Below are 22,742 nucleotides of genomic sequence, written 5' to 3'. Positions count from 1 at the left end.
TCTTTTCAAAGAACCAGCTTCTTTTTCTGTTGATTTTCTCTATTGTTTTTTTGTTTTCTGTTTCATTTATTTCTGCTCTGATCTTTATTATTTCCTTACTTCTGGATACTGTGGGATTCTTTTGTTGTTCTTTTTCTAATTGTTGGAGTAGTTCAGTTAGAGTGTTAATTTTGTTTCTTTCCTCTTTTTTGATGTGTGCATTTATTGCTATAAATTGACCTCTTACTACTGGTTTTGTTGTGCCCCATAGGTTTTGGTAGGATGTATCTTCATTCTCGTTTGTTTCTAGGAATTTTTTATTTCACTCTTTATTTCTTCTATTACCCAGTAGTTTTTCAGCAGTGTATTATTCAACTTCCACATGTCAAGTGATCCTTTGATCATGATATGATGTCCTTGTTCTTATGGTGGTTTTTGTCTTAAAGTCAATTTGATCAGAAATTAATATTGCCCCTCTTGCTCTTTTTTGGTTGCCATTTGCTTGATATATCTTTTTCCAACCTTTTATTTTTAGTCTATTTTTGTCTTTCTCTCTAAGGTGTGTATCTTATAGACAGCATATTGATGGGTTATGTTTTGTTACCCAGTGTGCAATTCTCTGTCTCTTGAGTGGTGCATTTAACCCATTGACATTCAGTGTAATTATCAACAAGTATGAATTGGTTGCTGTCACTTTGTTATGTGTTTTTTCATGGTGTTCCTGGTTTCTTTGTTCCATATAATTTTCTGTGCTGGGCTCATTATGTTTATGAATTGTGTTATTATTTCCTTTGTTGCTGTTGTTTTAGTATTTGCCAAATTTTTGTGCTTGTCCTCTTTTTTATTGTAATGTGAAGGTTTATCATTTTTCTTTGAGATTACCCTGTGATATATAATTTTCTCCCCAAGTTTAAAACAGTCCATTCTATCTTGGAACTCTCTTGACTTCCTCACCATTTAGAAGTTCTGTAACTACACTATTTTTTCCCTCTTTTTGATTTGTTGTTGTCCTGATATGCCAATTGATGTCTCTGGTTCCCTGTTTACAATCTGGTAAGCTTATTTTACATTGGATACTTCCATAGCTGTGTTGGTTTATGGATTATGTCATCTGGTATTTTAATGGTTGGTTGTTGTTTGCTATTATTGATTCTCTGCTCAAAGGACTCCCTTTAGTATCTGTTGTAAGGTTGGTCTGGTTTTAACAAAGTCCCTTAATTTCTTCTTGTCTGGAAATCTCCTAATTTCACCACATATTTGAGAGACAATTTTGCCGAGTATGTAATTCTTGGTTGGAAATTTTTCTCTTTCAGAGTTTTATATATACTGTCCCATTGCCTCCTCACTTGCATGGTTTTTGCTGATAAATCAGAGCTTATTCTTATTGTTTGTCCTTTGTAGGTAACTTTTAGTTTTTCCCATGCTGCTTTCAGGATTCTTTCTTTGTCTTTGTTTTTCATGAGTTTGATGATGATATGCCTTGGTGATTTTCTTTTGGGGTCTATCCTGTTTGGGGGTTTTTGGACTTCATGAATGGATATGTTTTCCTCTTTCATCATATTAGGGAAGTTCTCGTCCAACAAATCTTGGACAATTTTCTCAGTGGTTCTCTTTTTATCTTCCTGTTCTGGAATTCCAATGACACATAGATTATTCCTTTTGATGGTATCCCACATGAACCTTAGGCTTTCTTCTTCTTCTTCTTCTTTTTTAATCTTTTTTTCTGATTGATCCCTTACCAAAGAAATATTCAGATATTTGTCTTCAATCTCATGAATTCTGTCTTCCATTGATTCAGTTCTACTCCTTTGCCCTTTCAATATGTTATCTATTTCTGAAAATTTAGTATTAATCTTCTGGATTTCTATCTTTAGATTTTGTGTCATTTCTGATTTTTCATTTGTTTTGTCATTTTGTTCTTGTATTTTCTTCTGAAATTGGTCTAGGGTTTTGTCTGTGTTTTCCTTAATTTTGTCAGTGATTTCCTTGATCTGTCTTTCAACCTTTGAAGATACCTAAATATAGTTCTTTTGAATTCCTTATCAGGGAGTTCTAATGCTGCTTCTTCTTCAGGGATGTGTTCTTGTTCTGTACCCTGCTCTCATTTCTACCACTTTATCTTGCTTCTTTATGTGGACTGTGATGGTCTGTTGTCTCCAAGACATTGTGATGTTGTTGTATTTAGATCTCTGTTAACTGTTTGTGAAAAGTGATTAAGGGTGAGTTAGGCTCTTCTTGGTGGTTGTTTGTCATTGGGCAGTTGGTGGAAAAGGAAGTGGTGGCTCTCAGTAAGTGCAGCTGCCAGAAGTGTGGATGTGGTTGTGTTGTATGGGCATGGTTGCTGTCTCCCACTCAGACAAAAACGATTGAACAAGCATAAAAAAGTAAAAGCAAGCAAGACAAAAAACACACCACATAAAGACATAGGAACAATTAGCAAAAAAAAAAAGAAAAGAAAAGAAAAACCTCACAATATCTGGGGAGGGGACAGTAATAGAAAAGAGGTAGAGCAGGAGAATAATTAAGGAAAAAATGGGAAAAATGCAAAAAGAAAATCAAGGAATGGGGTTAACCACAAGGAAGAAAAAACTGGCAATCAGGAACAGGGAAGAGAGAAAAAGCTGAAATATAGAAGCTGGGAAGGGAAGAATAAAGGAAGTGGAGCCTTTGCGTCAAAATATTTGAACCGCTTGTAAACATTCAAATTGGCTGTGCCCTCTGGACAGGCAAAAGTTCACAGCTCACCCTGTCTCCCTCTTTGCTGATTCCCCATTTATTCACCAGCCACCAGTGCAGTCCTCCGTGCAGCCCCTGGCTAGCAGGACCAATTTTTAGGTTAATTCTTAGGTCCTAACACCACTTGACAATATCCAAGCTGTCCATTCCATCAGGATCACTGACAGACAGCAGCTCCATATGTCTCTTTTTTCAGTGTTTTCTTGATGATTATTCTACTAGTTAGAGTTTAGTCCACTTCTGTACCCTTCCTTTCAAAGCTCAGGGCTCCAGGATTATCTTCTGTATCTGTGTTAATTGGTTCCCCTTTCCTTTGTTGAAGAGGGTCTGTGTAGTTTGTCTGCCTATTCCACCACCTTACTGGAACCTCCTGGGATTGATGGATCAAATGATATTTCTATTTCCAACTTTTTAAGGAAGTGTCATACCATTTCCCACATTGATTGTACCACTTTGCAGTCCCACTAGCAATGTATGAGAGAGTTCTAATCTCTCCACACCCTCACCAGCATTTGTTGTTTTCTGTCTTGTTGAACTTTGCTATTCTTGCTGGGGTGAAATGGTATCTGATTGTTGTTCTGATTTCCATCTCTTTAACAGCTAATGATTGTGAGCATTTCTTCATGTGTTTGTTGGGTGCCTGAATATCTTCTTTGGCGAAGTGCCTATTCATGTCCTTTGCCCATTTTTGTACTGGATTATTTGTCTTTTTGATGTTAAGGTGTCAAAGTTTTCTATAACCTTTAGAAATGGATATGTCAGTGTCAAATATTTTTTCTCAATCTATAGGTTCTCTTTTCACTCTTTTGGAGAAGTCTTTTGGTGCACATAAGAATTTAATTTTCAGAAGGTCCCAGTCATCTAGTTTATCTTTCATTGCTTATACATTTTTATTTGTTTAGTAGTCTATTAATGCTGTGTATTAGGGCCCCTAAGGGAGCTCTGGTAGCATAGTGCCTAAAGCACTTGACTGCTAACTAGAAGGTTGGCGGTTCAAACCCACCAGCCATTCCTCAGAAGGAAAGTTGAGCAATCTATTTCCATAGTGATACTGCCTCGGAAACCCAAGGAGGGGTTGCTATCAGTCAGGACCAACTCAACGGCACAACATAACAACAACAAGTTTGCACCTATTTTATGTTTGGTGAACTTTTTAGTTTTGGGTTTTACATTTAGGTCTTTGATTCATTTTGAGTTCATTTTTGTGTATGGTATGTGTTTTGGTTACCTAGTGCCGCTCTGACAAGAGTATACCACAAATAGGATGGCTTGAAGAAACAGGAGTTTATTCTCTTACAGTTTGGAGACTTTAAGTCTGAGTTCAAACTGTCAGGCTCTAGGACTGGGTGAAAGCCTCTCAGCTTTGGGCTTCAATTCTGCCTCCTGCTCTTGGCTCACTGGAGCTAGAGGCTTTTCTTCACTCAGACAGCTGCTGGCTGCTGAGACTGACAAACCCAAGGTTGAGAAGTAAAAAGGCACAGTCCTGATGTTACAAAATCACACAGCAGGCCATTAATTTAAGTTGATTGAAACTCCCAAGGTTGGCAGAGCATGGCAGGCTGTTGAACAACGGCATGGCTACATGCAGGGTTCAAGTGTGCCATAAGTTAGAGACCAGTCCCAAAGTTGCTGCTTATATACAGGAAGCAGCCCACATCCCTCACACAGCTACTCAGCTGCTCTAATACATTCCACCATGGAATTCATTATCATTCTTACCATGGGGAATAAATATATCCAGCTTCCCAGCCACCCAAACTTAACTACCACAGTATGAGATATGGATCTTGTTTCATTTTTTTTTTTTTTTTGCAAATGGATATCTAGTTTTGCCAGCACCATTTGTAAAGAGACTATTTCTTTCCCATTTAATGAGTTTCAGCCTTTCACCAAAGAAGAGCTGTCCATAAGTGAATGGATTCTCAATTCTTGAACATGAGTCTTAAGCCTCAGTTTAGAATGTGTTATAGAATTTTGCAGGAAATTTCTTGCAGGATAGCCAAATTGGATGAAGGTATTTAGATCATCCTGTGTGATGAAAATGATTATATAAGCATTGAATGAGCCACTCAGCCCCTAAAGAATTTTATGTATGCCATTAATGTTGGAATCATTCATGGGAGAATTCTTCAGCAAGTCCAGAGTAGTAGGGAATTCCTTTAGGGAAGACTGTAAGATTGTTGTAAACTACTTTTCCTGGAGTGTAGTTAACTTAATCTCTCATTTGTTGTAAGGTTGTGCTTTGGGTTGTCTCACCTCCCTACTTCCCCATGGGGTACTGGCAACTAGAAATAATGAATACAAAAAAATTGGAGGAAGAAAAATAAAAACTTTAATTCACAAATGCCAGGAGTGCTGGGTGTATACCAGATTCCAGAGGGGACAATGACAGGATGTTGGCAGCAATTTAGAATTGGTAATACTCTACCATGCTACCATGTAGCTACTCAATATGTAAGTAAATCCTATAATCCATTTAAAAGTGATTATGTTTTCTGCCATTCGCTTTGAGTGGAATAGTTTGTCTTCATAGACAAGGAAAGCTCCTCTACTTGTTTGCTAAATTGATACTACCTGCTGCATTTCTTCCCCTAAAAGAAAAGTTCTACCTTAATAGTGAAAGTTTTGAAAGCCACCATTAAGCTTGATCAGATTTCTTACTTTGAACCAATTTTCCAGTATGTAAAATTTAAGTCATTGAAATAAAGAGAGTAGCACTTTAAGGATTGATCGAAATATACACATAGGATCCAATAGTAGAAATACCTGACAGCAAAGAGGCTATTGTAAAGAGTGTAATGTATTCATAGGAAAAGGTGAATTAAGAGTACACCTACTCCTCACTTATCAACTATCTTGTTAAAAAAAGTTTTTTGTGTTTTTGACAGTAGTAATAATTTTACTATCTGACTGTTTTATGCATTAATGATGAATGTCTGACAATAACCAATGTCTAGGTGTGAGACTCTGGTAGCATGGTGGCTAAGGCACTTGACTGCTAACCAGATGGCTGGCGGTTCAAACCCACCAGCCACTCCTCAGAAGGAAGATGGGGCAATCTACTTCCATAGTGATACTGCCTCAGAAACCCAAGGAGTGGTCGCTATGAGTCGGGTCTGACTCGATGGCACATAACAACAACAACAACAACAGGTGTGAGAGAGTAATGGCTGTGATGATTAAGGCTATGTGTCAACTTGGTTGGGCCATGATTCTCAGTGCTGGCAGTTATGTAATGATGTAATTTGGCAGTTATGTCATGATGTAGTTATCTTCCTTTTTGTGATCCGATGTAGTCATTCTCCATTTTTGCATAATGCCAATTTTTGCATAACAACCTGGTCTTTGGAATCTAATCCTGTTGATAAGTGAGGAGTGGGTATAATTTGTCTCCAAAAGTTAATTAGCATATTTCCTCATATACAATATTGACCATATCTTTTTCATTATGGTTCCATACACCTAGATAAAGCTAGGCAAGGATGAAGAAATTATCTCATTAAAATGGTCCTAAAATTCTCCAAATATGGTAGGAAAAGTAGTAAAAATGTATCCATTGCTAAAAAGCTCATTATCATGATTTGAATTATTCAGAATACTAAGCTAAAATAACAGAATCATGGATATCCATATTATTTTGAGCATATTTTAGTAAATATTTTAATAGTAAACTAACTGAGAATTGCATTTCCATGTTTTCTTAATCTCAAGTTATTATCTTTCAGTTCAATTGATTTCAGTTTATATGGGTGAATTTTATTTTCATGTAGAGTAAACTTTCTATCATAGAACTTTGTAAGAGATCCTGAGTGATTGCTCAATATATGTTACTAATATATCCATATGTCTTGTTTGGTGCTGTTGTGTACAATAATTGGTTTTCTTTTCATTTTTGCACTCAAATTACACTTTTAATATACCAGAGGTATTTTTTACTCAAAGGTCTAAGTGACTATATCCTAGATTAAATGGGAATCCTGTAGTGCATACTTTTGACATTTTATTTATTTATTTTTATCTTTTTATTGTGATTTGGGTGAAAGTTTACAAAGCAATTTCATTTTCCATACAGTGGTTTATACACATTTTGTCTCATGACATTAACCGCACTTCCCTATAATGTAACAGCTCTCTTCCCACTTCCTCCCTGTAGTTACCTCTTCCCTGTGTCCTTTCCTCCCATGCACTCTTACCCCCAAGCTGTCTTCCTGTGCATACACTGCCCTTCTGTTCTCCCATGATTGATTGCTCCAAGTAGTGTATCGACCTGGTGTAAATGTTCAGCCCATACGCCTGTCTATTGTTTGGCTGGAAGTCACAGGAATGAGTTCAATTACAGACCTGAAGGGTAGCTATGGACCATAGTCTCAGGGGTCTCATCAGGCTCTATCAGACCAGTAAACATGATCTTTTTTTTTTTTTAATTTTCAGTTTTGTTCCACACTGTTCTCCCACTCTATCCAGGATCTCCTGCACTGATCCCACTCTGAGTGGTTTACAGTGGTAGCCAGGCACCATCCAGTTCTTCTGGTCTCATGGTCATATAGGCTGAGGATCTCATGGTCTACCAGTCCCTTGGAATAATTGTTCCCATGCATCTTTGGTTTTCTTCATTCTTCTTTGCTCTGGTGTAGTGAATACTTTTGTAAGGTGAAAATGTTTTTGTGAATAGTATAATTATTCTAAATGTTTGTTTTATAAATTTGAAGTTTCCATTTTGTATTGAAAAGTAAGCCTTTACTATGTAGGCAGTTAATAAAAATATTACACCTTGTTCATTAATTAGTGAAGGTTATGATCAGAAAATTAATTTTGTAGAGGACCAAACAGCAATGATGCTTTCAAGACTATGAGATATGTGGGGCTGTTTGCATCTATGTTCAGTGCCCTAAGTTCATGAGTTATTGTGTCTGCTTTTGGTGAGTTTTCTGGTTTTCACCATGCTGATAGCTGTGTCATCTTGTTGCTGTCAGTTTATCTACCTCTAGCAGTTTTCACTGATTATGGAAAGCCAATAAAGTGAAATTGTTAGTATTGGATTTAAAGTAAAAATACTTTCTCTCCCAGTCAACTGTTTGAATATACAAGTCACAATGTAGAATGCATTATAATTGCACAATAGCTGCCCATCCCTCCTTGTTCCCTTACTCTGGAATGTGTTCAGGTTGCTGGCAAAATGACTTCTGGATTACTTACTGTTTACTATACAAAATAATAAGGAGCTCTGGTGACATGGTGCCTAAGGCACCAGATTGCTATCATAATAATTTTAAGTATATCTGTAAAATAATACACCTGTTATAAACTATAAGATACTCCATTACTTTTATCGTCATTTAAAAATATATCTATAAAAAAGGTCATTTAAAAAGAAGCAGTCCTCACTTGGAGATTGCTTGTCTCAAATAATTGAGGAAAATCTTCAGTCATGTCCTTTACAGGACCAAAGTTAATATGACAAATACTAGTGTTCTTCCTTGGGATTCTCCCTTGCTAATTTCCTTGATAAATACCATTGAGTCTCAGAAAACTTCTGTTTACAATACAAAACTAGTTTTTCTTTGGCTGGCTTGCTTGCCCACTTTTATTTAAGACACTGTTCTGGTTACCTAGTGCCACTCTGACAAGAATATACCACAAATGGGATGGCCTTAACAAACAGGAGTTTATTTGTATAATCTGGAGGCTTTAAGCCTGAGTTCAAAGTGCCAGGCTCTAGTACTGAGTGAAAGCCCCTTGACCTTGGGCTTGAGCTCTACCTCCTGCTCCCGGCCCACTGGAGCTAGAGGCTTTTCTTCACTCAGACAGCTGCTGGCTGCTGAGATCAACAAGCCCAAGGTCGACAAGTAAACAGGCACAGTCCTGATGTTACCAAACCACACGGCAGGCCATAATTCAAGTCCATTGAAAGTCCCAAGGTCAGCAGAGCATGGCAGGTTGCTGAATAATGACATGGCTACATACAGGGTCCAAGCATGCCATAAGCTAGAGACCATTCCCAAAGCTGTTTCTTGTATATAGGAAGCAGACCACATACCCAAAGCAGCTAATCAGCTGCTCCAATAGATTCCACCATGGAGTTAATTGCCAGTCTCACCACGGGGAATACTACAACCAGCTGTCCAGCTACTCAACCAGGCCCAGCCAAGTTAACATACAAACTTAACTACCACAGCCACCTTAGTTCAAGTTTTAACTAAGTACCAAATTAATTTCCAAAAATTTGATACTTTGGCCTGTATACCATTCAATAGCCTGTCTTTGCCAAAAAGAAAGGATGGATCAATCCACCTGTATCTACATATGAAATATGTAGTTTAGTAATTTTTATTGTTGCCTACATCATTCAAGTTTAGAGAAAAGCTTTACCTAAAATATTGGATAACTGTGACCAAAAAATGGTGGGAACTTTTTGGTGTGTCAGCCTTTATCTCAATAATACCATATCAACATAGTGAAAACTGTTGTTGTTGTTGTTATGTGCCGTCGAGTTGGCCCCAACTCATAGCGACCCCTCCTTGGGTTTCCGAGGCAGTATCACTACGGAAGTAGGATTGCCCAACCTTCCTTCCGAGGAGTGGCTGGTGGGTTTGAACCGCCAACCTTCTGGTAGTGAAAATTAGGCCACTTAATAACACCTGTAATACTACTTTACAATATAAGGTTTTAAAACTTTTCTGCAAGGAAAAAACTGTGTATAATGACATTTTTTAAAAAAAGTTCTTCATCTTTATTATAGAAGATTACAGACAGTCAAAAATAAGAAAATAGAAATCACCCCATAGTTTTACCACTCCAAGTTAACTATCATTACTAACTTGGTATATATTTTTGCAGAGATTTGAGGTATTTATAAACAAATTTTTATAATTTTATATGCAACTCAAGTGTTATTTGATGATGATGTCATGATTTTTCAGATTGAAAGATGCATGTGAGAACTAATTAGTTTTTTGTTATACAGGAAGTGTATAAAATTATTTTCCTTTTACAGACCCTGGTTGAGATTTTTCAAAATGTTGGTGGCACCAATATTGCTGATTTCATTGCTGGATTACTCACCATTATAATCTGTATGGTAGTTAAGGAATTAAATGATCGATTTAAACACAAAATCCCCATCCCTATTCCTATAGAAGTAATTGTGGTAAGTAGAATATGTAATTCAGAAAATTCAACATTAAATGGGTTGACAAGAAAGATATTGTTAAACCAGTAGAGGTCATTATGATGATGATGATGATTTTTACCTTTTGGTTTTATTTCAGACAGTAATTGCTACTGCCATTTCATATGGAACCAACCTGGAAAAAAATTACAATGCTGGCATTGTTAAATCCATCCCAAGGGGGTGAGTATGGCATTATTAGGCAATACTAATATGTTAGCCAGTGCTTTCTATTTAAATGGAACCTTTTATTATAAGCTTAATTTCACTGGTATCCTTCAATAGTCCTGTTTGTGTGTGATCTTAAAGAAATACCCATTTGTGTAAATCACCAAACAGTACATGTGTAGATAAAGTTCAAGCCATTTATATAAAAGCAGCCTCCATATGCTCTCTCTGTTTTAATTTTTTTAAATTATGGCAGTAAATGTACAGTTAACATCAGACTTCTGATTTAAAGTTTCGTGTAATTACAATATAATATAAGTGGCATCATGATTTGGTAACATTAATTGTACTGTGAACAATCTGTTAAAGGAATGAGGGACATCTGACTAAGTTCTCCACCATTTAGTTTAATCTATCTTAGATAATAATTATATCATTTGTGCCTATCAATAAAATGCATTGTCTTCAAGAAGAGTTTATATATGTTTGGTAGTTTGGTGAATTAGAAGAATAAAAGACCAAGATCCTTCATCCATCTCTGTCACCACCTACTTGTGTGGCTTTGGGAGGTTCACCTATAAAAACAAGGGTAATGATAACCACCCAAGCCTCAAGTAGAGCTTGGTGTAAAACACCAATGAGGTTGCTCATAAAAATGCACAGAAGTGAAAAAAGTGCCCTACGCTATAATTTTATCACTTTGGGTTAAAAGAAAACCCAGATGTAACATTAACTTATAGCATTTATGACTAGCCTTGCTGTTAGACACCAATAATTGCTAGTTTCTTCTTCCTTCATACTAGCTGAAGGACCTTATACTAATCTTTCTTTTCTCCATACTCCATCCTCAGGCAAGGTAAGTCCCAGTGCTTATTCCATAGGGAATTGTTACCTTCTCATTAGATTACTTTTATAATTTCTTCTGACACCTGTTCCAAAACTACTTGAAAAATTACAGCTGGCTACATGGGACCTAATTTATATATTATCCATTATAGTGTTTCTCAAATTCACTTTTTCATAAGACTAACATGAGATCCTTGTGAAAAACACAGATTCCTGGTTCCCACCCAAATCTATTCAGACTTTCCAGAAGAGAGGTGTGGGAATTAGTATTTTTTTGGAAGTGTCCCAAGTAATTCTGAAGGTCATGAAAGTTTGGGAAACTCTGTGTTAGATGACCAAGATTTTAATAGTGAAATTAGAGGAATTTAATGATAAAAGATGCAGTAAAAGATGTTTTGTTTTGTTTCTTCCTAACAGATTGTTTGAGTTGTTACACTTATGTGAAATATGTTTTATCGATCCCTTTGTCAGGCTTCATGACATGTAACACTTGCAGGTGATTCACAGCATGTGCCATGACCCCATAAATCCACATTCTATTCACTGATTAGGGGAACTCATTTTTGCTGCCCTAAATTATCTTTCCTGATCCTATACAGGGTTGTTCTTGGCTGCTCTCCTCCTGCCAATGGTTCCTAGCCTCTTACCCTTGTTGTTGTTGTTATGTGCCGTCGAGTCGGACCCGACTCATAGCAACCCCTTCTTGGGTTTCCGAGGCAGTATCACTATAGAAGTAGATTGTCCGACCTTCCTTCTGAGGAGTGGCTGGTGGGTTTGAACCACCAGCCTTCTGGTTAGCAGTCAAGTGCTTTAGGCAAGCTACCAGAGCTCCCTTAGGTTTTAATAAAGCTTAACCCCTTGACAGACCACCTGGTGAGTTGAGCCAGAGGGTTTAACCTGCCTGGCCCCAAGGACTATAAACTCCTTCACTTGTTTAGCTCAACGATGTCTCCTTAGCACAGGGCATAGCCCATTGTAGCACTCTGAAAATATTTGTTGACGGTATAAAATGCACAAACCTGTGTCATTATAAGCAAGTTGTAAGAAGAGCCTTTGTTACTTGTTCTCACTTGGTAGCACAGAAACAATTCTAATGAAATTAATAAACCTGGAAAAGAGAGGGTGGCATGGAGAAATTGTAAAAAGAGCATGGAAAGTAAAATGTTAAAGTGGTTGAGACGAATACAATAAAAGGAAGTAGAACAAAGAGAAAAATTGTGCTATGGCACCCTTTCATCTCCCTTCTTCCTAAGGGATCAAAAGCAAGACTGGTCAGAAGCCTCCTTTTATTCTATTGAGGGTCAGTGCCACATGTGGGGATTGTTTGGTGCCCAGTTATAATTGGGAAGCCATGAACTGTGACTTCATGCCCTTCTTTCTCACTGCCTTTTCTGGAAAAAACACACAATTTCTCCAATTCAAGTCAACATCTATGTATCCTACTAGGATTCACCCAAATCAGGAGCCCTAATTCTCTCACCAAGGCTTTTTCTTAACCAACAGACTCTAAGAGAGCCAGTCACAACATGCCTTTCTTCTCATGCAACTGATTTTTTTTTTTTTTAATTGTGATTTGGGTGAAAGTTTAGAGAGCAAATTCACTTTCCATACAGCAATTCCCATACACTTTATCTCATGACATTGACTACAATTTACCACAATGCAACAGCTCCCCTCCTACTTCCTTCCCATAGTTACCTGTGTCCTTCCCTCCATGCACTCCTGTCCCCTGAGCTGTCTCCCTGTGCATATACTGCCCTTCTATTCCCCTATGATTGTTCTCTCTGAGGAGTGTATCTACCTAGTGTAAATGTTCAGCTCATATGCCTGTCTTTTGTTTGACTGGAAGCCACAGGTGTGAGTTAACTCCAGACCTGAAGGGCAGCTAGGGGCCATAGTCTCAGTGGTTCCACCAGGCTCTATCAGACCAGCAAACCTGGTCCCCCTCCCCCCTTTTTTTATCCCCAAATGATTCTGAGTTTTGTTCCACATTGTTCTCCCTCTCTATCCAGGATCTCCTACATAGATCCCCCTCTGAGTGGTTGACAGTGGTAGCTGGGCACCATCTAGTTCTTTTGGTCTCATAGTTGTATAGGCTGAGGATTGCATGGTATACCAGTCACTTGGACTATTTGTTTTCCATGAATCTTTGGTTTTCTTCATTCTTCTTTGCTCTGGATGAGGAGAGATCCATCATTGCATCTAGATGGCTGCTTGCAAGCTTTTAAGATCCTAGTCACTGCTCCTCAAAGTAGGAAGTGGAACAATGTTTTGTGCAGTGTGTTATACCAATTGAGCTTTATGTTCCCTGTGACTATGGTCCCAAGCCCACAGGTTCAACTACACGCTCCCTCTGAGCAGCTGGCTGTGGCGAAGAAGTGACTACAACCTTGTCCCTTGTCAGCTCTATGATATACCCGGGAATCGTTACAGAATATACAAATACACTTGTAGAAACATTGTCCGCCAACCCTATACATGGTCTTGGGTACACTCCCCCCACGTAGACATACCTACTAGTTCAGCCTGTCCACCCGTCTATCCACCTGTCTAGCCATGTTTACCTTCACTGACAATGCACTACTGTATGTGCAAAGAGTTCATCTTTGTTGTCTGTACCTCCCATGCACCTCTCTATGCCTTCCTCTTCTTCAGTGCCACCATGTTGATCACTCACATTTGGTACATTGCCCTTCTCTTCACTCAAATCAATACTTATCTCTCTTATCTCTACCTATTTAACAGTGTTCCCTTCCCTCCCCTCCCACCCCTGGTAACCAACAAAGAAAATTTCCTTCCACATTTAAACCTTTCCTTGATTTTTTACAATAATGGACTAATACAGTATTTGTCCTGTGATTGACTTATTTTACTCAGCATAATGTCCTCCAAGTTCATCCACATTATGAGATGTTTTGCAGATTCTACATTATTCTTTAGGGTTGTATAGTATTCCATTGTGTGTACATACCATAGTTTGGTTATCCATTCTTCAGTTGATGGATACCTATGTTGTTTCCATCTTTTGGCTGTTGTAAATAGTGCTGCAATGAACATTGATGTGCATATATCTGTTCTTGTCCTGGCTCTCACTTCTGTAGGATATATACCTAGTAATGGAATGTCTGGGTCAAAAGGTATTTCTAATTCCAACTTTTTAAGGAATCGCCATACTGCTTTCCACAGTGGTTGTATCAGCAGTGTATGAGAGTCCCAACCTCTCCGCATCCTCACCAGCATTTGTTATTTCTGTCTTGTTGAACATTGCCACTAGTACTGGGGCAAGATGGTATGCCATTGTTGTTTTGATTTGCATCTCTCTAATGGCTAATGGGGAGCTCTGGTGGCATAGTACCTAAGGCGTTTGACTGCTAACCAGAAGGGTAGCAGTTCAAACCCACCAGCCACTCCTCAGAAGAAGGTTGGTCAATCTACTTCCATAGTGATACTGCCTCAGAAACCCAAGGAGGGGTCACTATGAGTCAGATCCAACTTGATGGCAGTGAGTTTGGTTTGGTTTGGTAATGGCTAATGATCATGGTCATTTCTTCACATGTTCGTTCGCTGCCTGAATATCCTCTTTGGTGTAGTGTCTATTCATGTCTTCTGCCTATTTTTTAATTGGATTATTTGTCTTTTTGTTGTTGAGGTGTTCACGCAACTGATCTTTATCCTGCAACTCTGAATGTGTCCAGTTCCTCATTCATCACAACCTGGGCTTCTCTTTCCCCTCTTCCCTCATTTTTTTTTTTTTTTTTTAATTTTTCTGCCATAATAAGATGGATTATGTTCTTCTCTATATTTTAATCACTTCTCTCACCCTCTTCTGCCTCGATGCTGAGTGTACCAGGGACCGATCCTCTCCCCACCAGTGCCAGAGTTATCATGTTTATTACCACTAGTTTTTTGTTTTGTTTATAAATATTTTCAGCTTGGCAACATTGCCTCCATTAGAGATACTCAATTCTGCCATTGTAGTGTGGAAACATCCATAGGAAATGTGTAAACAAATGAGCATGGCTGTGTTTCAATACAACTTTATTTACAAAAATGGGCAGTGGTGTTACCTCTCTGTTTTTTGTTTTGTTTTCACAAACACAAGCAATTAATTTTTAGGAGATCCCATTTATCTAGTTCATCTTCTGCTGTTTGTGCATTTTTAGTTATGTTTGGTATTCTCTTTGTGGAATATATTAGCCCCTAGCATTGTCCATATTTTCTTACATGATCTTTATAGTTTTAGGTTTTATATTTAGGTCTTTGATCCATTTTGAGCTAGTTTTTATGTATGATGTGAGATATGCCTTCTGTTTCATTTTTCTACAGAAAATCATCCAGTTTTGTCAGCATCATTTGTTAAAGACACTCTCTCTTCCCCATTTAATAGACTTTGGCCCTTTGTCAAAGATCATCTGTCCATAGGTGGATAGAATTATGTCTGAGTTCTCAATTCTGTTCCATCAGTCTATGTCTCTGTCCTTGTACCAGTACTAGGCTGTTTTGACTACTATGGTTGTATAGTAAGTTCTGAGATTAGATAGTGTAAAGCCTCTTACTTTGTTGTTCTTCAATAATGCTTTACTTATCTGAGGCCTCTTTCTTTTCCATATAAAGTTGGTGATTATTTTTTCCATCTCATTAAAGAATGTTGTTGGAATTTGGATTGAATTGTATTATAAATCGCTTTGGGTAGTATTGACATTTTGACAATGTTCCTATCCATGAGCATGGTATGTTTTTCCATTTTTGTAGTTCTCTTCAGTTTCCTGCAAAAGTGTTTTGTACTTTTGTGCTCCTGGTTATATTTATTCCTAAGTATTTTTTTTTTTTGTGGGGGGAGGGTAATGGTAAATGGTACTGTTTTCCTGATTTCCTTTTTTAAGTTATCTTTGTTGGTGTAGAGGAATCCGACTTATTTTTATATGTTGATCTTGTATCCTGCTACTTTGCTGAATCATTCACTTACTTCTGATGGCATTCTTGTGGACTCTTTGGGATTTTCAGCGTATAGGATCATATCATGTGTGAATTACGGATAGTTTTACTTGTTCCTTACCAATTTGAATGCTCTTTATTTCCTAATTGCTCTAGCACTTTTAGTAAAATGTTGAATGTAAACGTTTATAGTACTTTTAGTAAAATGTTGAATAAGAATAGTGATAAAGGGCTTCATTGTCTGTTTGCATTTTCAAGGGGAATGCTTTCAGTTTCTCTCTGTTGAGAATAATGTTGGCTGTTGGTTTGGAATAAATGCCCTTTATTATATTGAGGATTTCCCCTTCCATTCCTATTTAGCTGAGGTTTTTTTTTTTTTTTTTTTTTTTTCAGGAATTGCTGTTGGACTTTATCAAATGTGTTTTCTGCATTCATTGAGATGATCATATGACTCTTTTTTTTTTTATGTGGTGCATGACATTAATTGATTTTCTAATGTTAAAGAACCATCCTTGCATACATACCTGGTATGAATACTACTTGGTCATGATGTTTTATTTTTGTGATATACTGTTGAATTCTATTGGCTAGAATTTTGTTGAGAATTTTTGCATCTATATTCATGAAGGATATTGGTCTTTATTTATTTATTTATTTATTTTGTGGTGTCTTTGCCTGGCTTTGGCATCAGGGTTATGCTGGCTTCATAGAATGAATTTGGGGATATTCCTTCTTTTTCTATGTTCTAAATAGTTTTACAGTAGTATTGGTGTGAGCTCTTCTCTTAATATTTAGTAGAATTCTCCAGTGAAGCTGTCTGGGACAGGGCTTTTGTGTTGTTGGGAGGTTTTTTTTCACTCTTTCTTCAATCTCTTCTTTTGTTATGTGTCCGTTCAGTTTTTCTACCCCAGTTTGTGTCAGTTTAGGTAGGTAATATGTTTCTAGGAATTTTCCATTTCCTCTAGGTTTTCAAATTTGTTAAGAGTATAGTTTTTCTTAGTATTCTGTGATGATCCTTTTTAATTTCAGTTTGTTCTTTTGTAATGTCACCCATTTCATTTCTTATTTGAGTTATTTACTTCTTCTCGTACTTTTCTTTTGTCAATTTGGCCAGTGGTTTGTCGATTTTATTGATCCTTTCGAAGAACCAACTTCTGGTCTCATTGATTCTCTCTATTGTTTCTCTGTTATCTGTTTCATTTGTTTCTGCTTCCATCTTTATTATTTCCTTTCTTCTGTTGTCTGTGGGCTTCATTTGCTGCTCTCTTTCTAGTTGTTTGAGATATAGGGTTATTTATTTATTTTATTTTAGCCCTTTCATTTTTGATGTGTATGTGTTTATTGCTATACGTTTATCTCTGAGCACTGCTTTTGCTGTTTCATAAAGGTTTTGGAATATTGGGATTTCATTCTTGTTTGATTATAGAATTTTTTTTTTTACTTCATCTTCATTTTCTTCTATTTTTTTTTGCCATATTATCCAATACTTTTTAAGCAGTGTGTTATTCAGTTTCCATATATTTGATTTTTCCCCCTTGCTCTTCCTACTATTGATTTGTACTTTTATAGCATTATGATCAAAGAAACTGCTTGTTTTTAGATTTTATTGAGGCTTTCTTTGTGGCCTAAAATAAGGTCTATTTTATATTTATAAGGTGAAGAATTATCTGTGTGCATTAGAAAAGATTTTGCTAGTGTTGGGTGGAGTGTTTTGTATATGCTGGTGAGCTCTAGTTGGTTGATTGTGGCATTTAGATCATCTGTACATTTGTTAGTTTCTTTCAAGTTGTTCTGTCCTTGACCAAAAGTGGTATGTTGAAGTCTCTTACTATTATTGTGGAACCAACTATTTCTCTTTTCAATGCTGTTAGAGTTTTTTTTTTTTTTTTTAATGTGTTTTGGAGCCCTGTCATTGGGTGCATATATATTTGCTAAGCTATGTTCTCTTGTACTAATCCTTCAATTATTATACAATGTTCTGAATCCTTATCTTTTATGGAGGATTTTGCCTTAAAGTATATTTTGTCAAGGATTAATGTTGTCAATTCTGCTCTTTCTTGGTAATTATTTGTTTGATATATATTTTTTCCCATCTGTTAACTTTTAGACTATTGTTTTTCAAAGTGATTTACTCTGCTTTTTTACTTGAAATTGTGGCCCAGGGAAGAACAGCAGGGATGAGGCCAACAAAATCACAGAGGTTCTTTCCTAGCTACTTCCCAAGGGCAACTTTTTCTTTTAGCTGGATTAGTGGTGCATTTGTCAGATGTTCAGGGCTAACCTGAAGTAAAAATACACAGTTGGCATCATTTTTATCCTACCTGCCTCTCTTTTATTGGCCCTTTGACCTTACAGGGTGTTCACCACCCTTTGTCCTCTTCTTTTCAGGTAAGTGTGTGTTTACACTCTTGTTACTCTCCACCAAAAAGGGAGCTCTGGTGGTGTAGTGCCTAAGGTATTTGACTGCTAACCAGAAGACTGGCGGTTCACCAGCCACTCCTTGGAAGGAAGGTTGGGCAATCTACTTCCATAGTGATACCTTGGAAACCTACTCTAGGTGCTATTAATAGTGTTATCTCATGATTAGGGTAGACAGAGGAAGGTTCCCTGCAGCCAGACAAGGCCACTGAGTAAGCATAAAATTTCGAAGGTTCACCAGGCACTCCTTGGAAGGAAAGTTGGGCAATCTACTTCCATAGTGATACCGCCTCAGAAACCTACTCTAGGTGCTATTAATAGTGTTATCTCATGATTAGGGTAGACAGAGGAAGGTTCCCTACAGCCAGACAAGGCCACTGAGAACCATAAAATTTCGAGAGTTATGTCCACTGAAGGAAGGCAGGAGCTAGTGGAAAAATCCACTCATAGGATGAGATGTCCAGCCAAGGCATTAGGTTGAGTGGCTTGGGTAAAATAATTAGCACCATTAAGGTCCAGCAAACAGTACAAATGAGTTACAGGAGTACGGCAGATTTAGGCTCTCCCAGCCTTTACTGGAAGCTCTGGTGGCATAGTGCCTAAGGCATTTGACTTCTAACCAGAAGGCTGGGAGTTCAAATCCACCAGCCACTCCTCAGAAATAAGACTGGGTAGTCTACTTCCGTAGAGATACTGCTTTGGAAACCCAAGGAAGGGTGCTGTGAGTTGAAATCAACTAGACAGCAGTAAGTTTGTTGGGAGCTCTGGTAGCATAGTACCTAAGTTCAAACCCACCAGCCAGTCCTCAGAAGGAAGATTGGGCAATCCTACTTCTGTAGGGATAGTGCCTCGGAAACCCAAGGAGGGGTCACTATGAGTCGGGGCCGACTCGATGGCACATAACAACAAACAACAGCCTTTACTGAGCATCTCCTATGTGTGCAGGCTAATTACTTAACATGCAGTACCTCATTTAATTCTCCCAATATCTATATGTCTGTCTGTCTACCTATCTACCTATGTAGTATATAGTCTCTATTTTATAGCTGAAGAAATTGGGACTTAGTAGGGTGAAATAATTTACTCAAAGTCACAAAGTTTCTTATGCAGTGATGGAACCAGTATTTAGGACCTTTGCTTTCAAGTGTTTTCACTTTATCTTTTGTAACCCTGGGAAACAAGGATCTGGCAGTATTTGGAGAATTAGGCAGACAGGCAGGCAGTGGGTATTAGGCAGCTTTTGAAACTGAGCTCCCTCTAGGACTGCAAAGTTATCATGCCAAGCCCAAATTACTTGAACTAGGGTTGATGGGTCTCAGGATAAGTCAGAAGCCTGATTTTAGGAAATGAGGTCCAAGTTCATATTCAGACTAGCACGTGATGTGATGCTGAGTCACTCAAGTGCTGGGTCAGGGTTCCTAACATCCTGTCCACCTACAGATAGGATCCATTCCAGAGCCTGCACGTGGGCTAAGATGAGATGTGAGGGGAAAAGAAGTCTGAAAGTAGGGGTCAGTTAACCTTACCTGTGGGGAGAGAGAGGATACAAGGGTAGAGAACCAAACAGATCATGTTACCTAGGCAATCATCTAACATCTAACATTTATAGCTGGACTTATTAAATGACCTTGAGCAAGTCACTTCACTTTTCAGGGTCTCAGTTCTTTTTTCAACAAAATGAGATAGGTGATCCAGCAATAAATATCCAGGATGCTCACTAGTCCTAAATCCCTATGATTTTCTATGTTGTTGTTATGTGCCGTCGAGTCAAACCCGACTCATAGCAACCCCTCCTTGGGTTTCCGAGGCAGTATCACTACAGAAGTAGGATTGCCCAACCTTCCTTCCGAGGAGTGGTTGGTGGGTTTGAACCACCAGCCATCTGGTTAGCAGGCAAGTGTCTTAGAATCTTATTTCTATTTGAATTTTACCACTTCTCTCTTATTATAGAGAAAAAAAAAGTAGTTTCCTATTAGAGTAACTTCAGGTATAAATAAGGTAGATGGGGGAGATATTTTTGGCAAGGAACCTGTGGAATTATACCATATAGATGGTCATTAAAATATAGTTACATGAAAGATCATCCCTCAGATTCTCATATTTGGGGACAACCTCATGATTATAAACTTTTAGGTTTACTTCTTAATACGGTTTGCAGAATACCTCGTTTTGTCATTTCGATATAAGTATCTAACAAGCAGTAATTATTTGACCCTACAATCTGGAGTATTTTAGTCACTGTAACTATGAAGTACTCAGATTATTAAACAAATTGATTCCTGTGTTGGGGGACTCAGGAAGAGTTTAAATATCATGGCTTTTAAGCTATAGATGTTTACTTTCACGTAGCTCTTTTAGCATTTTATATCTTTGTCCCTTTAACAATTTGCCATCTCTTCATACAGGATAAATCTCATTTTATGTTTGGAATATCTTTTAAATTCGAAGACCTTTAAGATGAAATTATACTTGCGTAAGGAGAAACATTAATGTGTAGAAAAACATAGCATGGTGTTATAGAATATTAAGGAATCAAGAAAACGAGTTTTCACATCAGAAGTATAGATGAGGCAGCATTTGTAAGCTGTCAAATAGCAGACAAAGAAATCAGCCACTGAGATACCATCAATTTTTAATTAAAAATTATAAAGATGATGCTACCATTTATGTATCTTATGTTCCTTTTGTTCTTTGGAGCCTAACACGTGGTTGAGTTGATAGGGCATTTGGTGAAGTGGGTAAAGAGAACTATGGTCAAATTGTCTCAACACTTTTCATTTAAAACTCACCAGGTTTCTGCCCCCTCTGCTCCCACCTGTGAACTTGTTTTCTGAGATGATGACTGCATCATTTTCCATTGCTGTGGTTGCTTATGCTATTGCAGTGTCTGTAGGAAAAGTATATGCCACAAAGCATGATTATGCCATTGATGGGAACCAGGTATGGTCATTTTTTTCTGAGCTAAAATAAGAAGAAGGAAAAAAAACCTAATTGGGAAAGATTTTTATGTCTGTTGAAGAAGGCATCGACTTCTGCCACCAGGCCTTATTGGGTTGGTTTTCCTCTGTGCCTGCTAATTTGAAGTTACTTTGGGATATGGATGCGGCTTAACTTTACTTTTACTGTTTAAGAAATCAGTTGAAGTAATCATCAGGGCATTCAAAGTTAGCACACTAGTTCAAAGTAGGAATTCTTCATGCAACCCAGTACCTCTTCTAGGTAAATTTTTTTGGTAAATAGCAACTATAATATGAAGAAAAAGAAAACCAAAACAAAACAGTGTAACTCACACCGTTAGCAGTAGTTGTGATTAGTTTAAATTAGGCAGTTCAGTGTGCAATTTATATATACAGAACAGTTTTTATAGGCATGAGATGCATGGCCAGGTGAGCTGATTTTATACTGCTCACAAATCTGTAAATATGGAAGAACTTTCTGAAAACACAGCATAGCAATTACAGCAATTAAGTGATTAATACTCAAGCAGAACAATACCTCTCATGGTCACAATATGCTTCACAGCAAATATTCAACCACAGAGAACTCTGTACATGACAGCAAAACAGTGCTTTATGTGAGGACTGCAGATATGCCACTCACTAGGCAGTGAAATAAGCATTTCAGCAAAGGATCAGTTCCTATCTCTCGTCAGCCTTAAAAATGATTGAGAGAAGTGAGGCCTCTCTTGGATTCTACAGAGTCCAGACCCCTGATATCTTACAAGACTCCCAAGTACATTTAACAGTAAAAATTATATTGAAGCCATCAGGAAGGCTGGTTTGGGAGTTTGCTTTCTTGAACACTCTGTGAGGGTCTTGCATAGCATCACTATCGTCCAGTCTCTCTTTTAGGAATTCATTGCCTTTGGGATCAGCAACATCTTCTCGGGATTCTTCTCTTGTTTTGTGGCTACCACTGCCCTGTCTCGCACTGCCGTCCAGGAGAGCACTGGAGGAAAGACACAGGTATGGACTGGCCACTTGGTAATGTGACAGCTTTCATTTATGATCACAGAGAGCAAGTTGGGAAGGGTGTTTCAGAAAAGCTGGCACCGCAATTGAGCAGGACAATTCACCTTTGAGAAGAGAGGGCCTTGTGCTTCCTGACTGCTTCTACCAGGCCTATCCAGATCTGTGGTCCACCCTTCACTGGAAACTTCTTTAAAAGCATGTTTTATGGCTTTCTAATAAAGCAGTTGTCAAAACTCTTTGTATTGGGGCTCATCTGGCAGATAGCACGCTTACTGCTTTCCCAGGAATGAGAGCAATTGACATGGAATCAGTAATAGAGAATGCTGGGTGTTACCGATTGGTCATCTGGGGATAAAGAGGGCCTAGTGAGACCACTTCATGGCTTAGTCAATTATTATATATATCAAGAAAATGAAAATCGTGTGTATTCATGTTTCCTTTACAAGGATCAGGACCTTCCTCCTAAGTCCTTTGCTCCCACTGAGCAGCAGGTTGGTAGCCAGAATGTATACATTTGTTTT

The 22,742-nt window shown here is 37.9% G+C and overlaps 1 protein-coding gene across 1 annotated transcript in view; it reads left to right on the top strand.

Annotated features, from left to right (window-relative positions):
* Positions 1–22,742, top strand: part of SLC26A4 (solute carrier family 26 member 4) — a 76,585-nt gene that overhangs the window by 25,289 nt on the left and 28,554 nt on the right. The window contains exons 6-9 of the mRNA XM_007945077.1: positions 9,710–9,862; positions 9,984–10,066; positions 21,043–21,190; positions 22,102–22,215. Of these exons, the coding sequence (XP_007943268.1) occupies positions 9,710–9,862; positions 9,984–10,066; positions 21,043–21,190; positions 22,102–22,215 (498 nt within the window). The remainder of the gene's footprint in view (positions 1–9,709; positions 9,863–9,983; positions 10,067–21,042; positions 21,191–22,101; positions 22,216–22,742) is intronic.

The sequence above is a fragment of the Orycteropus afer genome, unplaced genomic scaffold (assembly GCF_000298275.1).
Source record: "Orycteropus afer afer isolate SDZICR_OR568_19922 unplaced genomic scaffold, OryAfe1.0 scaffold00007, whole genome shotgun sequence".
Classification (NCBI taxonomy): Eukaryota; Metazoa; Chordata; class Mammalia; order Tubulidentata; family Orycteropodidae; genus Orycteropus; species Orycteropus afer.
This window is presented reverse-complemented; position numbering and strand designations above follow the sequence as displayed.